This window comes from Scyliorhinus canicula, chromosome 6, assembly GCF_902713615.1.
Source record: "Scyliorhinus canicula chromosome 6, sScyCan1.1, whole genome shotgun sequence".
NCBI classification, from domain to species: Eukaryota; Metazoa; Chordata; class Chondrichthyes; order Carcharhiniformes; family Scyliorhinidae; genus Scyliorhinus; species Scyliorhinus canicula.
In genome coordinates, this window is record NC_052151.1 from 121,440,373 (window position 1) to 121,459,150 (window position 18,778).

The 18,778-nt window shown below is 43.4% G+C and overlaps 1 protein-coding gene across 1 annotated transcript in view; it reads right to left on the reverse strand.

The window, feature by feature from the left end:
- Positions 1-6,875: 6,875 nt before the first annotated feature.
- Positions 6,876-18,778, reverse strand: part of gtf3c2 (general transcription factor IIIC, polypeptide 2, beta) — a 152,404-nt gene continuing 140,501 nt past the window's right edge. Inside the window, 1 exon segment of the mRNA XM_038801041.1 lies at positions 6,876-10,717. Coding sequence (XP_038656969.1) covers positions 10,484-10,717 — 234 coding nt within the window. The 3' untranslated portion in view covers positions 6,876-10,483.

Below are 18,778 nucleotides of genomic sequence, written 5' to 3' on the forward strand. Positions count from 1 at the left end.
TAGACTTCAACTGTGGCTAGGATACTGGACCGAAACTCCAATATTTTAGTTTATTTTGTGTGGAAAGAATACTTCACTCCAGGAGTGATTGCATGAATAGGGATTTTGTATTTTAAAAACAAAACTTAATTCTTAACACAATGTTAAACTCTTTAACATCGCACCCAAAAATAGCATACAATTCCCCCTTAAACAATACTACTCAATACAGTAAATATAATTACTTAATTACTATCTCTGTTCCTAATTGAACAACAAGGAACGAAAAAGTACAGCTCTTAATCCAACCTATATCCCAATGGCAGATTGATACGTACTTTCCAGAACAGATTTGGCTCCTGCCAGAACCCCTGCTGGATACCTTCAAAAAGCTGTTTTCAACTTGTTTGTTTCAGCTTCCCCCTTGTTCTCAGACATGTCTGAACTGCTTTAAATACTATTAACCTTTTTTAAACTATCCTACTGTGAGATCAAAAGACCTTGGGCGAAATTCTCCCCTACCCGGCAGGGCGGGGGGTGCCGACGTAGTGGAGTGGCGCCAACCACACCGGCGTTGGGCCTCCCCAAAGGTGCCTCTCGCTCCACCGACTGGAGCCCATGGCCTTTGATGCCACGCCGGCCGGCGTCGGGGCTGGCCGAAAGGCCTTCGCCAGTCGCCGTGAGTCCGCGCATGCGCCGGAGCGTCAGCGGCCGCTGGCATCACCACCGGCGCATGCGCGGTGGAGGGGGTCTCTTCCACCTCCGCCATGGTGGAGGCCGTGGTGGCGGCGGAAGAAAAAGAGTGCCCCCACGGCACAGGCCCGCCCGCCAATCGGGACCCAATCGCAGGCCAGGCCACCGTGGGGGCACCCCCTGGGGTCTGATCGCCCCGTACCCCCCCCAGTACCACGGGGCCTGCTCACGCCACCTGCACCCGCTGGCACAGAGGTGGTTTAAACCACGTCGGCGGGAGAGGCCTGACAGCGGCGGGACTTCGGCCCATTGCGGGCCGGAGAATCATCGCGGGGGGGGGGGGGGGGGGGTCCGCCGATTGGCGGGGCGTGATTCCCGCCCCTAGCGATTCCCAGGTGGCGGAGAATTCCGGCCACGGCAGGGGAGAGATTTACTCTGGCCCCGAGCGATTGTTTAGCTTATACCCTGAAAAAGAGCCAAAGTGTTTCAGCAGCCCCATTATGTCACCCATGGTGGGAATAGGGTCCGTTACGTACAGCAAGAGATCATCGGCGTACAGGGACACCCTATGCTCCACCCCCCTCCACCTGCCTGAAGCCCTCAAGGTAATGGCAAAACGCTCTATTGCCAATGAAAATAAGAGGTGGTGTGGGGTGGGGGTGGGACATGGGGCACCCTTGTTTAATTGGAAATTCTCCAAGCTCATGTAATTTGTGTGGACACTAGCTTTCGGGACTTTACAACAATCGTACCCAAGCTACAAACTTGGACTCTAATCCAAACTTTTCCAATATCCTAAACAAATTCCCCCATTCTACCCTGTTGAATGCCTTCTTGGCATCCAATGCAACGATTACTTCTGGATCCGGCCCCTCTGACGGGGACAGCACCACATTTAACAACCGCCACAGTTCGATGATAATAGCCGGCCTTTAACAAAATCAGCCTGATCCTTCCCAATAACTTGAAGGAGATACTGCTCTAGCCTCAGTGCTAATACCTTGGCCAATATCTTAGCATTTAAGTTCAATTAAGAAATAGAGCAGTAAGACCAGCATTCCACCAGGTCCTTATCCCTCTTTAAAAGAAGTGAAATGGATGCTTGCATCAGTGTCTCGATTAGGGATCCCCATGTTATCGGATCCGCAAACATATTCATCAATAAATGGTACCAACTGCCCTGCAAACGTCTTATAAAATTCAATCGGGAACTGTCAGGCCCCAGGGTCTTACCCGTCTCAATTCACCCTTTAGCTGTCAAGAACTCCTCTGTCTCCAATGGCTCTTCCAACCGTTCCTGCTCTTTATCTTCCACCTTGGGACACTCTAAGCCCTCCAAGAACTCCAACATACCTGACCCCTCCCCAGGCGGCTCTGATGTATACAGGTTCTTATAGAACACTTCAAACGCCCCATTGCCTTTGTCTGGCACAGACACCACCTGAGTTTCGAACCTGAATAATCCCTCGGGGCCGGGGGGGGGGGGGGGGGGGGGGGTGTCACCACACCTGGCACCAGCCCTAGTTAATCGATCCCTAAAATTTGACACAGTCCAACAACATAACCTCTGAATGCTGACTCACCAATTTAAGTTGTCCTCTTGCCTCACGACTAAAAATCAATTTGAATGGCCTAAATTCAGTTGATTCATCAGGTGCACCCCTAACTGCAAATAGTACAATTGGAATTCCTTTATTCCAATCCTTTGGACAATCCCGACTATAGGCCCTGAACTTGGTCTTTAGAGTCTGAGGTCATCTTTCTAATGTCCCTTGTGATTCCAGATGATACACCTTTGAATTAACTTGCTTTATTCCTCAGCTACCCATAGTTTCATTGAATAACTTCAACATGAAATTGGATCCCTAATCTGATTGAATTTCTTTTGGTAATTCACATCTAGTAAACAATTTGGTTAAATCCTTTACAGCTCTCTTAGACGTATTGCTGCCTAATGGAATTGCCTCTGGAAATCTAATAGACACATCCATTATGGTTAAGATACTGATTCCCACTTTTATGTTTTAGACAGGGGTCCCACGCCATCAATTAGAACTCTAGTAAAAGGTTCCTCAAATGCTGGAATGGGTATTAAAGGTGCTGGCCTGAGATTTACTCATTACCTGACATGTACAGCAAAATTCAACTACATTATTATGCAGTCCAAAACAATAAAAAATATTGGAGAGGGGGCCTCCGATGGGGCCTGGCCTGCGACCCACCTATCGGTGGGCCGGCCTCTCCCCCCCTGGGCCTACTTCCCTGTGCGGCTGGTCCCTGAACACCGACGCCATGTTGAGTCAGGGCCGGCACGCTGAAAGTCCCCCGCGCATGCACGGGTTGGCGCGGCACCCATTTGGCGCCGGGAAGGGAGGCTGGAGCAGCGTGAACCACTCGAGCACCGTGCTGGCCCCCTGTGAGGGCCAAAATTGGTCATCCCCGTGCCCGCTTTGCGCCACGCAAACACTTGGGCTCCATTTGGGAGAATCGCCCCCATCATTTTCTCATTAATACATTATTTCTCATGCAACACACTGGTATTCACTCCAATTCTATTTCCATATATTCGTTCTGATACAACTGAATGCTTACAATCCAATATATCGAACATCCTACATTCACCACACTCATGAGCACATCCACTGAAATCAATGGGAAACGAGAGAAAATTCTCCACTAGTTGGACTTAGCACAAGGGAAGTTCGTTGTGATTGAAGGTCAATGATCCCAGGTCCAGGACATCACTGCAGGCGTACCTCAGGTAGTTATCAACCTGCAGCATGGTAGCACAGCAGTTAGCACTGTGGCTTCACAGCATCAGGGTCCCAAGTTCAATTCCCCGCTGGATCACTGTCTGTGCGGAGTCTGCACGTTCTCCCCGTGTCTGTGTGGATTTCCTCCGGGTGCTCCGGTTTCCTTCCACTGTCCAAAGATGTGCAGGTTAGGTGGATTGAACATGCTAAATTGCCCAGAGTGTCCACAAAGGTTAGGAGAGGTTATTGGGTTACGCGGATAGGGTGGAAGTGAGGGCATAAAGTAGGTTGGTGCAGACTCGTTGGGCCGAATGACCTCCTTCGACATTGTATGTTCTACATCCTCAGCTGCTTCATTAATGACCTTCCCTCCATCATTAGATCAAAAGTGAGGTTGTAACTTTTATGCCACACAAGTGTGTTACAAAAATAACATTCATGCCACACAAGTGCAAACCCCATCAACAACTTCCAACATCTGCTCCCTCCACCATTGACGCACAACAGCAGTGTGTACAATCTACAAGATGCACTTTCACATCATCTTCCCAATCTAGGACGTCTACGATCTAGAAGGAAAAGGACAGCAGATGCATGGGGCACCACCATTTGCAAATTCCCCTCCATGCCACATGTTATCCTGCCTTGGAACCACATCATTGTTCCTTCACTGTTGTTGAATCAAATTCCTTGAATTCCACTCCTAACAACACTGTGGGTGCACCTACACCGCATGGATTGCATGGGTTCAATAAGGTGGCTCACCACCAACTTCTCAAGGACAGTTAGGGATGGACAATATAAGTTCTGGTCTAGCCAGCAACGCCCATGCCTGTTAAAAGCATTTTAAAAAATCTGATGGTCAACTATAAGTTATTTTCCTGGAGAAGGGAGGGAAGTACAACCTCTCTTTAGTGCTGAATTGGATCTGGGATGACATATATATATATATATATCAGAGACAAACGTGGGTGGGATTTTTCAGCTGCACCCGCCTGGCGACCAGATATTCCAGCCTGATGCCAGTGAACCTTTACATGGTCCCAGCCCCACCTGTGGCGATCTTGCGGCAGGCTCGGCTGACAAATCCAGCCCTGTAAGTCAGCCTTTCATGTCAAATTTAATTAGACAGTGCTTGAATGCAAGTCCTCAGTACTCCAGGGCACAGATGGCGAATTAGGATTTTGAGGGGTTCGTACATCACTGAGAGGAAGGAGGTTCTCTCTAGTAATCTTCAGATAAGCCTACAAGTCAATATACTTGTAGGTAGAATTGCCCAGGTTGAAGGAGCCACTTATCAGTGTTCAGTACTGGTAGGTTATATGGTTTTACTAACTGAACTCCAGCAGCATTCCTGTGTCCATTTGGGGGAGACACTAAACTTAAGCTGCTGCATACCAATGTCTATGGTCTTCAGTACAAGGCTGGCTCTCTAATGGGAGAAAATACACTCTCCAAATTCGGCAAACATGCATGAATTTCTCAGAAGATTGGCTCTGATACTGTTAATCATTGTGATGAATTTCCAAGCATGTCATAATCAGGTTGATCGAAAGTAAAATAACACTGGCAGACTAACTGGCTAGGGATATTATAATGAAACCAGTACTCCCTTCATATGACATGTACACGCACACCTTTTCAGTGGGAGTAACAGGATTACAAAAGGGAAACTTGGATGATTCTTTTCACACTCTGTTACCCATAGATTCAGGCAAACCCAAGATGTCTACCTTGCTTCCAATCCAATTCAGTAGTCTGGTGCCTAGACATTCCTGGTCTTTATTGGGCTGGTTTAGCTCAGTGGGCTAGACAACTGGTTTGTGATGCAGAACAAGGCCAGCAGCGCGGGTTCAATTCCCATACCAGCTGTGAATTCTGAATTCTCCCTCTGTGTACCTGAACAGGTGGCAGAATGTGGCGACTAGGGGCTTTTCACAGTAACTTCATTGCAGTGTTAATGTAAGCCTACTTGTGACAATAAAAATGATTTCTTCATGACTCAATTTCACACCAGAAAGCGCATTTAGAATTGACTTTTAAAATCCACAAGAAATCCTATTTTCTCCACCTGATATTTTAAAAGTGATTTTTCTTCTGGGAGATTAACCTTTAACTCCTGCAGCCTTCAGAGCAATCTAGGGGGGGCTGATAAAACTTGTTATGATTTCCAAAGGCTCGATTTAAATAATGCCCTTGCAATAAGAAAGAAAAGTTATCACGTTATTTAGAAAGTCACTAGAATGTTACCCAGATAAACCTAGAAAAGCAGGCAATTTTTAAAAAAATGAAGTGTTTTAATTGTATATTATGACCACAGGGCTAAAATAACATTTAAATATAAAATTATATAACCACTCAGTTTGAGACAATTTTTAAGCCTGAGTATGCAAGAATATGAATCATACATACTCTAATTACTAAAATACAGGTCGACATATATTTACAGTAAATATCACAATAACATGATATCAAGAAAGCAGTTGAGAAATTTATTGTAAAGGGTAAATAACTTGATCTTAGCTAAAATCTTCATAGAATGCTAACCAGCAGGAACCAATTTCGAAATAAGGTGGGCAGTTACTTTGCTAGTCAACCAAAAAACCTTCCCCTTCTACAAAATGTATATGATGGAGAGAAATAAAAATGCTCAGCTATTTTCTCTACATCCCATTTCAGATGACTTTTTATACTTTCTTATTTTTTTCAAATAAAGATTGTATTCCAGAACAGTAACTGCATCAGCCTTACTGGATTGGGTAACTGGACTGTCAGAATTCTACCAACTTGGCTACAAAATTATTTGGGAGTTTAACTAAATAGTAGAAATAAGGGAAATGAAGTACTGGTCTTTTGATCTAATAAATCTTTGACTTGTGTTCCTAATGAAATCTCTGAATGACTTAACACATTATACATATGCATAACAGAACCATATCATACCAATTTGAAAAGTTCAGTGTTCTTTAAATGTAGCAGCCAGAAAACATAATGATTAGCCACTGAAAATCACTTTGAAAGACAAAAAAGATTTGTGAAGGCAAATATTATAGCAAATAAAGAGCCAACAGAGATTTGAGGAAAATAGTGTGTGAAATTAACATTTTTTGAAACATGTATTTGACCTTATGGTAACCACCCACTTACCTGTTTAGGAGGATTCATTTGCCCCTTTTATAAGAATCATATGGAAATATTTTAAAAGGTTATATACGTAACCTGAGGATACTATTTCAATGTCAAATTCAATTTGGTTGGCTACATCTCAAGGCCAAGTACCCAACAGTGCAACCACTTTATTTATACCAAAACAGGACATAATGTCGTGTGCATGCCCAAAATTCAGTACGTCACATAGCTTCCCTGAAGTTGCAACTGAGAAGCATATATCTTCTGATTGGACCACAATGTATTTATAAAGGATCTGAAATAATTCAAACAATATTGGGGCATCTTATAACCAAATGCTACATTTTAATCTCCATACGGCAACCACAATTTTGTAATTTCTGAAATGAATTATTTAACAAATTGGATTAACACGTCACCATGTTAATCTTAACCATGTGTACCAGATTATGATTAAATTAAGAGTGTAACATTCGACTCTGTCTTTCAACAGTGATATTGGTATGATGAGACCTATGAAACTTACATTTGCAACATTTTAGGAAACTAATGAAAACATCCGAATTTCTGATCATATCAGAATAGTGGCAAGTAGAGATTGAAAAAAAAATAAATAAATAAAACAGACCTTAAGCTTGATAAAGTATGGGGTGGAGGAGAATAGAGCATAGAACCCATCTTATCCAAAAACTCACTTGGAATACAATTTTTTAAAAAATCCCAGATATGTGCCATTCTCCATTGGATATCCTAAGCCAAGTGAGGCAAGGGAGAATGATCACACGATGGTTCATCAAAGATAATGAGTGGGAGAAAAGGTAAAACAATTTTACTTTACACCATATTAGTGCATAGTTTAAAACAATTGGGACAGAGCTCTGTTCACGCATGAACTAGCTGAATGAATGACTTTATCTCAAAGTTTTATTTTTGTTGACCCAGCTTTCCTGGTATTATGATTATTTTATTTTAATTCAGAGAGCACAAGATTCATAGAACATGGCAGCACACTAGCCTAGACCAAAATGCACCTCAAGAGCAGGATGATATTAACATGCTACATTAAGGGTAGTATAAAGTAGGTTGATAACTATAATTCTTCAGGCAACAGACTACAGGTTTTTTCAATTTCAGTCATATTAATCAGGAAGGTAATTCTCAAATGGAATGGTGAAGGGAAACATCTCTGGATCAACACCTACCGTCAGTTAGCGGCTGGATACAGGAGTAGAATTGGCAAGAGACCAGGGATAAGTCACTTGTCTGATGCCTTGCCCAAAGAGGATCAAAGTTGAAAACAAACAGCTAAATGTGGGAACTGCATTAAAATAAGTAACTTATTAACCTGCGGTCAAAATTCATTTGCAGCAGATTTTCACATCATGACTGACAATTTACAGATGGAGAAATCAAAACATAAATTAAAGGCACACATTACATTATAGGACAAAATACTGATATAGGGACATCTACGTCACCAGATTACCTCTCCACAAGCTGCATATTAAAAGTGACTTATGTCTATCTAATAGATTTTCAAATAGGAATAAAGCTAACCATTCTTCCAATGTTGGAGTCTGTTGTGAGAACACATTATTGAAGGCTAAAATGTTGCATGACATAGTAATCAATAAAGAATCATACTACTGCAGTTAGCCAGCAACTTCAAAAATTGAACAATTTTAATGTCATATTCTGTACAATGAGAAAAGGCAAGTTATATATAGCTGGTAGTTTAGATGCATCTGTATTGAAAGTGCAGGTCTCTGTATCAGCTTCTGTATCTACAATGAAAGATGAGTAAGTTGTGATTTTACCAAGCAAAGGAGACAATAATTTAAAAACCTATACCGATCATAGTAGATCTAGAATTTCAATATGCAGACAGTCCTTGTGATAGGTGTGAGGAGGGATGTGAATCAGCCACACAAAAGATATAGATCTCTCCCATTTATTCAGCACACATCTCCTGTGTGATAGTTTACCATACATGCAAACGGAAGCACTGTGTGAGATGTGGTGATTATCTTTTGTATCCCAGAATAAAACAATCTCAGTGGTAAAGCTAAGTAGATGAAATGACTGAAGAGTCGATGCACCAACATTAAGGGTGTAATCCAGTAATTGTACATCTTCTGATCACAACAAAGCATGTATGAAACTTTACAAAAAAACGGAATTATTTGTGGTTGAGGTAGCTGTACATCAAGATGCACCCAACTACATCAGTAAGTTACAGATTTACTGATTTTTGAATGCCCAAACTATGTGCAGCAGCAAATAAATGAAATACACAACATAAAATAGAAACCTAAGAGAAATATAAAAAAGAGATAATACACCATTGGTTATATTCAAATTATTATAAAACAGATATCACCATTACAAAATAATTGAAAAATTGTGAATTCTGATTTAACTTTACAGGATTTTTTTCAGGATGGGGAGGGGAAGCATGGAATTTTTTTCAAGGGTTTTATTTTTAAGAAAGGTTGACAGCTAAAAGCCTAATTTTACACACAGTGCATTATTTAACCTCAAAAAAGCAGTATGGAAATGACAACAATGCTCAGTGTGAGCAAATTGACCGTTGCCCATTTTACAATAGTCAAGTTGTAAAAATCATGAAATGATAATCAAATTGTAAAGGGAAAATCAGTTTCCACCAATATTTATTCAATAGGAATTCTCTAGTACTGATTATTTCTTTTTTACTTAAGAAAAGCTACACAGACAAGAACCACAGGTGCTTAAAGTTGTAGCCACTCATTAGCAAGTTCTGACAAGCCCCAGTAGACACACTGAGATTACTTTTCTATGTATTCTAAGAAAACTGGCACCTCTGTCTGAAACTAAAGGAAACTTGCTGAAGCATCCTCTGTGGCACACATTTTTCTACCTGACAGGGAAATATGTAGAAAGGTTATATCCAATTCTCTAGAGTCCAAACTGATCTCTTACATTACACTACCGATTACAGTTAAGAGAAAGGATTAAACTTATTTCTACCCAAATACAAAGCTATTTTGCTTCAACTTCAGTTATTGTTATAAATCACATTAAATTCTGTATGTAGCAGACAAATGTCCATTCAACCGAGGCAACATGTTATCTAGGTAAACACCAAACCTGTGTTCTTTTTGTCCTTAAATACAAAGCTGACATGTTGTTGTTTACTTATAACAAGCTCCAAACAGGCCACTAACCACAAAACCAGCTCCCAGATTGAAAATCTTAGTAATTTGCATCAATTCTGTACCTCAGAAGAATCTGAACACCTAATGGCTTGCCATGAATTGGAGGTGCAGGCTTAAGCCAACACGCAGTAAAACAAGAACAACTGCTTTTGGCTCACTTTAAAATTAAAGCAACCTGTAAATGTAATTGTGCGACATTTCATGATTTTAACAACAGGGGTTTCGTAAAACTGTTCTTAGCAGCTAAAATCCTGCCCAAATCCAATCTTGTGAAATCAGACACAAGTCCACACAGACCACATTGGCCTTAAAGCGTTGTTCAAAAAAGTCAAAAACCCTACATCTCATTAAGATTCAAGAAAAGTTTAATAGCAATACTTAGGGACTAAAAAAGCTTGCTCAATTTCACAGCAGAATTGAAAAGATGAGAGTGAAAGAAGCCTGGAAGTGAGGTTTGCCTACTTCATCTGAAAAATCATGTGTCCAATTCAATGGATTGATTTCCAGTAACACATTTAAAGAAGACATATTCTTCTGTACAACAAACTTTAGAAAAACATACACTGCTGAACTGGCAGATAAGGCATACCTGTGCCACGTTCAGTTATTGTGCCCTGGTTGGATCCAGTAGGCGGGATTCGAATCACCACTGCATTTGTTTCATGGGAAACTGATTGTGGTGGCATGTCAGTAGAGTGGTATTGTTAAATCCTCCAGCCACGATGATGCACATTATTCTGTTTGTACTACAGTTTTTACACGGTGTATGACAGTTGGGATAATGGGATTCTCAACTCCTTCAGCTTCTGTAGGTTGGAACATGGAACTGAATTGTGCTTGATATTCCTTGATCAGTTTTCTGCTCACATGTGTGTTAAGGCTCTGCACACAGTGTGCTCGGACAATCCCTGATTGCCCAGCTGAGAGGATCCATCCGTGGGCATCAAGATTGGGATTGAAGCGAACCTGGGTAGAAAAACATTAGTGGGTGTGAAAACTGAATTAAATGCTAAATATAATGATTTAATCGTAACGTCAAGAAAATTGTCAAAGCACCATACAGTAATGTAATTCAAAAGAGAGCATAAAATAGTAAACCAATGTAAACAAGATAGCTTCATCAAGTCCAATTGAAACTGGGACTATGCACAATAAAAATGCAACATATTAAAAATACTTTTAAATGATTAACCAAGATGAAGACCGAATACTGGAAAATTAAATGCAAATAATACTGGAATGATCATTGATAATAGCCAAAAGAACTGGTGTCATATATATGCAGCAAGATAGTAGTTGACAAATATAACTGGCAGAAATATAAATCTTTTCCACATATTTCACAAGAGAAAAAAATTATTTGCTTTGCCATTGGGAAGGCCAACTTATTCAGTGATTAATACAGTTTACAGGCCGCACCCAGGATCAATCCCCTGGTATTGGTGTTGATTTCTGCCAAGGTCGTGTCAGGGATAGAGCTAGCCTTAGAACTTTGCTCAGGTAAGGGAAAAGAGGCCCCAAGTTGCTAAAATTAATTGCTATTCAACTATTCCTGCTGCAAACTTGTGGCCATCGGATAAGGACAGGAATAGGCTCTGCTGTAATGTACTCTCAAGAATCATTGGCAACATTAACACAAACTAACTGCAATGTGTTAAGATACTAATGAGAGTCCAGTCCCAATGTAGCCCAGCAAGAAGTTAATATTTGGAAAGAAGAGAAAATTATTGGTAAATTTAAGCAACAAAAGAAAAAAAATGTAGTCTTTCAAGTTGCTAGTGAAGATGTGAATAATTCAGAGAAAATAAAGATAAGTAAGAAAAATCAGTAAAAGTGGAAAGTTTAAGTTCAGTCGTTTAAGAAATTAGTGTGTCTGCAGAGAGGAAGGAACAATGGAGTCCATAATGAAAAGTACTGAAAAACAAACAAGAGTAAAGGCAATCATTCTAAATCTCCATATGGAGGGTTTCTGCTAGAATAGGTTATGCATTCTGAACTGAACTGATGGCATGATTTGTGCCCATTACTTGTAACCATTGCTATCCTGAACAGAGGATGATTTCTTGCCAGAAGACCTTCAAAGGCAGGGAAGGAAGAATTTGAGGTAAACTCAAATCCAATGCTTGCAGGACATCACCATCAAAAAATCACGGATTCTAGGATCCAACCTAAATAATGGGAAATACATCTTCCACCTTCTTACTCTCGTAATCCTTAATATGTGTATATCCTTAATGAGGCTAGGGACTCCAGTGTGATCAATTGGACTACTGAAATCAGCAGAAAATGGCACCACAGAAGATTCTAAAGCTCTCAATTATGACTGATCAGAGACAAATGAACAGCCATTGGGAGAACAGGGGCACAGAGCTGGGTCCAGAAGCAAGCCTGGATGCTGCCAACCGTGGGAATGGTGTGCAAGGGAAAGCTGCTGAAAAAACACAAAGCTCAAACCCAAGGTCTCAGGGAGAACAATTAGATCGATTTCCAAAATGTGGTTTTATAGTTTAGTTTATGTATATATTTGCATTATTTTGCTTATTTCACAGAATCACAAAATAATACAGCTCAGAAGAGGCCCTTCGGCCCATCAAGTCTGCATCAACGCATGAAAGGCCCTGACCTGCCTACCTAATCCCACTTGCCAGCCCTTGGCCCATAGCCTTGAATGTTAAGACATGCCAAGTGCTCACCAGGTTCTTTTTAAAGGATGTGAGGCAACCCGCCTCTACCACTCTCTTAAGCAGTGCATTCCAGACTGTCATCACCCTCTGGGTAAAAATATTTTTCCTCAAATCCCTCTGAAGCCTCCTGCCCCTGACTTTAAACTTGTGCCCCCTCGTAACTGGCCCTTCAACTAAGGGAACAGCTGCTTCCTGTCCACTCAACCATGCCCCTCATAATCTTATACACCTCGCTCAGGTCACACCTCAATCTTCTCTGCTCCAGCAAAAACAACCCAAGCCTATCCTACTTCTCTTCATAACTTAAATGTTCCATCTCAGGCAACATCCAGGTGAATCGTCTCTGCACCCCTCCAGTGCAATCACATTGTTCATATACTGTGGTGACCAGAATTGCACACAGTACTCCAGCTGTGGCCTCACCAAAGTTCTAGACAGCTCCAACATGACCTCCCTGTTTTTGTAATCTATGCCTTGATTAATAAAAGCAAGTGCCCCTTATGCCTTTTGAACCACCCTATTAACCTGCCCTATTTACATTGTAAATAGCCAGTGGCATGAAGAAATCAGAACAATTTGCATTTAAAAAGCACCCCAAAGTATGTCAAAAAAGGATTATAAAGCAAATCTGGCATTGAGTCACTGAAGGTTACATTAGGGCTGATCGCCAAAAGGTGGTGATAGTAGTAGGCTTGACAGTATCTTAAGGACAGAGGGTAAAATTCTCTGCCGCCTGCAGCGGGGTTTCCGATATGGCGGAGGATCAGTCATTTGGGGTAAAAATAGATTGGCGCTGCGATGCTCCTGACTCCCGCAGGCGGGAGAATTGGGGCTCCCACCCATGTGAGGATGCAAGATCCACTGAGTGGGCCAGACACTTCTCCGGTCCGGGAAGCACGTGGGTGAGGATTACCATAATTATTTCCCAATGTGGCCGGGACGTGGTGGACCTCACGGTGGGCCAATGCCCCTTTAAGTCAGTTGCTCCCAAATTGTGACCACAATGTTTGCAAACAGCAATCATTTCAAAGAGAGTTAAGTGCATTCCAATTACTCCCCTTCACGCTTGAGTGATATTGAAGTGCTAAGCTGGAAATTGACAGCACTTAACTCTCTTTGAAGTGGTTGATGTATGTAAATATTGTGGTCACAGCACTTCGAATTACTGAACCATGAAAAAGATGAATGAACGAAGGCTTGCAGCTGTGTGTTTGTGGAAGCTGCCAATCACAGTCCACAAAGGGAAATTAATGAATGGTTTGCAGTTCAAGGATCGGAAGGGTTAAAACACAGGTCACTGTATTTTCTTTCCAGGAAATGACACGTGGTGCTTTCTGTATCTGAGCCAGCAGGTGAGTGTGGCAACTGTGACTTTTTTTACTGCCTTTGTCAAGCTTTCAGACAGGGCTCTTTTCCCGTGGGCTTCCTGACAGGTTTCTCTTTTCTGGGGGGGGGGGGGGGGTTCCAGTCCAGACAGGGATCTCTCTGAAAGGGTTCTCTTTTCTATGGGGGTGGGGGGGGGGGCTTACTGACAGGGGGATCTTTTCTGGATGGGGGTCTCCCATCTAAGGGGTCTCTGTGGGGGGTTTCCCTTATCAAGGGCGTCTCGCTATCTAGTGAATCTTGTGGGGACCCTATCTTGGGGGGGGGGGGGGGTGTTAACCCTATCTGGGGGTGTCACCCTGTCTTGGGGGTCTTTGTGATCTGTGGGTGTCTCCCAATGTAGTGGATCTCTGTGGGGGTCTCTATAACTATTGGTCTCCAGATCTAGGGGGTTCATCCCATCTTGGGGGTCTCTACGGGGGGTCACTATATTCAGGGTGTCTGTGTGTGGTCTTCTTATCTAGCAAGTCTCTGTGGGAGGTCTCCCTATCTAGGGGGTTTCTGTCGTTGTCTCCCTATTTAGGGGGTCTCTTTGGGGAGGTGGTTCGGATCACTCCTGTACTTTGGGGAAGGGGGAATCCCAGAAACGTGGGGGAGGCGGGAGTGATTTGCGATGCGGGGGCTTGTACTTCGCTATCGGTCTACCCACCTAAAATTTTGGTCCAAGAGCAGGATTCCCTCAGGAATTGCTCGTAATCATCAGCATGTATAAATTTGCATGGCTGAGGATTGGGAATTGCTTTCTGATTTGTGCTCCCAGGAAAATTTTGCCCAGTCTCAAAAAATGGAGAATTTCGCCAGAGAGTTACCAAAGTTCATGACTGTTTGTTCTCTGAACAGACCAATACAGATTCATAATTGATAGCTGTGTTTTGCTACATATAACTGATACAGACTGGTTAACCTAACGGATAGCAAGTTACTTGTTTGAATCAAATGAGTATCATGGATACTTTGGGAGTTTGACACCTCAAACTCTAATTAGGCTTGGATAACTTTTCATATCTTTAATCATCCTCGATTGCTCCACCCCTGCCTCCACCATTTCTGAGGGATCTGTGTGCAGCTTCCTTCATTGAAGAGTTTTGGATGGTCTGTGCTGTACATCAGTCTGTCACCATCCAAATCGGCTTAATAATCTCTGCTGTGTGCTAAACTAAAATAAAAATAAATGTTGCTACAGACCCAGAGGACCATAGGCTGCTCATTCCTTTGAGAGCTGACTGATGGTGATTTACCCTGAGGCACACCACCCTTCAGGCGAGGGGCAAGATTGAGAAGGTGGGGCCTTCATGAATAACCTGATGGTCCCGCCGGTAAGGGAGGTGGTTTGATCCACGCTGGCGGGACCAGCGTGACAGCGGCAGGACTTCGGCCCATCGCGGGCCGGAGAATCTGCGGGGGTGGGGGCCGCCGACCGGCGCGATTCCCGCCCCTGCCGAATCTCCGTTGCCGGAGACTTCGGGACACAGCGGGGGCGGGATTGACGCTGGCCCCCGGCGATTCTCCGACCCGGCGGGGGGCTGGAGAATCCCCCCCCCCCCAGTTTTCCAGGAAAATAAGATGGGGTAGTGTAAACAGCCATTTAAATTGAAGGATGGAAAACTAGGCTGATCTATTAGGACCATACACTCCTTGCTGCCTAATTTTCCTGCATTTCTCATGCTGAGAATCTGCCCGAACATATCAATCTGTTGCTTCTAGAGTAGTAGATTCAGATTCAACACAATTTTGTAGCTTAACAAAGGGATGCTGAACTCGGGTGAGAGGCTCTATGTAAAAACATAACACATATCCAAAATGAATAACCCTTCTTAAGACTACAACTGGAATTTTGCATGATAACTTAAATTTTATAAATGTGATCAGCAATTTCTAAAAATGTACTGTGCATTTTTCATAGATAATGTAAGGTATTAATCATCTCAGGAAAAGGAGATTAAAAAAGACTTGGGAAAAAAAAACAGTCTTTTAAATTTGTTACTGACATAGTTTACACCTAATGATATCCATTTTTCTATTATATGGCTGCATTAACATCAAAATGGTTGGAAGAAAAAGGCTAGCTATTTAAAATCCAGTCATCCTTTATATAGATTGAGCTACTCAACTGTGGTCAACCCTAAAATAATCAATTTTTAATGCTGAAAGGATCCAACTTCAGTGATGATTTGCACCTTCTTTACGGAGGGTTAGAGATCATACTTGTAACATTAGATTACAGTATCACCATTTGATGTTAGTTATACACTTTTCAGCAGAAACATAAGTTGCAGGCAAACTGAGAGAGAAATGTTGCAAAAATATATACAATAATAAACAGTCGTTAGCACTGCTGCCTCACAGCACCAGGGTCCCGGGTCCAGTTTTGGCCTCGGGTGACCATCTGTATGACGTTTGCACGTTAGAACATAGAACATAGAACAGTACAGCACAGAACAGGCCCTTCGGCCCTCGATGTTGTGCCGAACAATGATCACCCTACTTAAACCCACGTAACCCGTATACCCATAACCCAACAATCCCCCCATTAACCATACACTACGGGCAATTTAGCATGGCCAATCCACCTAACCCGCACATCTTTGGACTGTGGGAGGAAACCGGAGCACCCGGAGGAAACCCACGCACACACGGGGAGGACGTGCAGACTCCACACAGACAGTGACCCAGCCGGGAATCGAACCTGGGACCCTGGAGCTGTGAAGCATTGATGCTAACCACCATGCTACCGTGAGGCCCGTGTTCTTCCCGTGTCTGCATGGATTTCCTCCGAGTGCTTCGGTTTCCTCCCACAGACCAAAGATGTACACTTTAGGTGGATTGGTCAGGCTAAATTGCCCCTTAGTGTCAATAGGTTAAGTGGGGCTACAGGGATAGGGTGATGGAGTGGGTCTGTAGGGTGCTCCTTTGGAGGGTCGATGGGTGGAATGGCCTCCTTTTGTACTATGGTTCTAATAAACACCAGTCACGTCAAACCTTAAAGGAGTTTTAGTGTACAAATATGACAATATTAGCAAAATAATTCAAAATACAATTATCCAATCTGAAAGTCTATGAATTAGTTTATATTTTTAAACAAGTGCAGTATATTGAATAATAATTTGGCACCAACCAACATTCACTGAAGCTATCGCCAGAAGCAAAGCAATGCATTCAGAGTTATCAACTGGAAGGGGATTGTCAAAGAGGATAGAATCATAGAATAGAATCTTAGAATCGCTACAGTGCAGAAAGAGGCCATTCTGCCCATCGAGTCTGCACCGACACTTCAAAAGACCACCCTACCCAGGCCCAATCCACTGCCTTGTAACCCCACCCTAAAGGGCAATTTAGCAAGGCCAATCCACCTAACCTGCACATATTTGGATTGTGGGAGGAAACCCACGCAGACTCAGCAAAATGTGAAAACTCCACACAGACAGTTACCGAGGTTGGAATTGAACCCGGGTTCCTAGCATTGTGTTAACCACTGTGCCACCAGGATGTCACTGAAATAAGTCAATAAGCAGCTTGATGTTTGTTTAATGAGAAAACTGTAGGATTGTAATTCAGGAATGATTGAATCAAATTGGCTGAAGGGCCTTCTTTAATGGAATCATTTTCTGATTTTAGAATCCAATCCTTTACAAATTCTCTTCTACACAGGATATTCTTAGTGAAAACAAGTTTCTAGGGATATTTCAACTCCAGCCTTTTGGAAGGGGAGTGCGTAGGAACTGATCTTTGAAATAAATTACATATTTACATTCAGCTGTTTTATAAAAGAAAACTGAGCGGAGTGTGTTGTTTTTTTAAGTAAATTTAAAGTACCCAATTCATTTTTTCCAATTAAGGGGCAATTTAGTGTGGCCACCTACCCTGCACATCTTTGGGTTGTGGGGACGAAATGCGCATTACATTCACCCCCAACAATCTGGCCTGGGCTTGCGATATCATACCAACTGTAACTTAATTACCTGCAAACGCTTGCATTCAAAGTATCGTCTTGCATCTTTGACTTTGTCTATAGATATATGTTTCTGGAACCTACCTCTCCATTCACTTGAGGAAGGAGCAGTGCTCCGAAAGCTAGTGATTTGAAACAAACCTGTTGGGCTTTAACCTGGTGTTGTAAGACTTCTTACTGTGCTCACCCCAGTCCAACGCCGGCATCTCCACATCATGGATACTTGGAAAGAATTGTGGACTCAGTCAGGCAGATCAGAACTCAGCTCCCCTCTCTCTCAAAGCTTCTCCAAACTCACTGCTTCTCTGCCTTTCTGAGCTCCACCCAGCAATGACCTCATCTCCCTCAGCTGAAAAAAAAACACATGAGGCGGGATTCTCTAATAATGGGGCTGTCCCCAGTCGGCGTGAAAACCGGCGCCAACCACTCCGGCGTCAGCGGTTCCCGAAATTGAGGAAGTCTACCCTTCCTAGGGGGCTAGGTTGGCACTGGAGTGGTCCCCGCAGCTCCAGCCGCCGTTGATCGGCCCACGCGAATTCACACATGCACGGAACGGCCGGCGTGATTCCGCACATGCGTGCTACGACTGGCGTATATCCGCGCATACGCGGGGGTTTCCTTCTCCGCACTGTCCCCCGGGCAATAAGGCGGAGCCCTACAGGGGCCCGGCACAGAGCAAAATAGGCCCCCAAGGAACCTGCCTGCCCGCCGATCGGTAGGCCCCGATCGCAGGAGAGGCCACCGTGGAGGCCCCCGGGTCGGATCTCCCCCCCCCCCCCCCCCCCCCCCCCCCCACTCCCCCTCCAGGACGGCCCTCGCATGCTCACCTTCCAGGTCCTCAGTGTGGGACCTGTGTAACCCACACCAGCTGAACTCGGCCAAACTCGTCGGCTCATCGGGGCCCGGAGAATCGCTGGGAGCGCCGCTGTCAACGACCCCCGACCGGCGCGGCGGGAATCCCGCAGGCACCCGAGAATCAGCGCCGGAGAATGGGGAAGCTGGCGCCGGGTC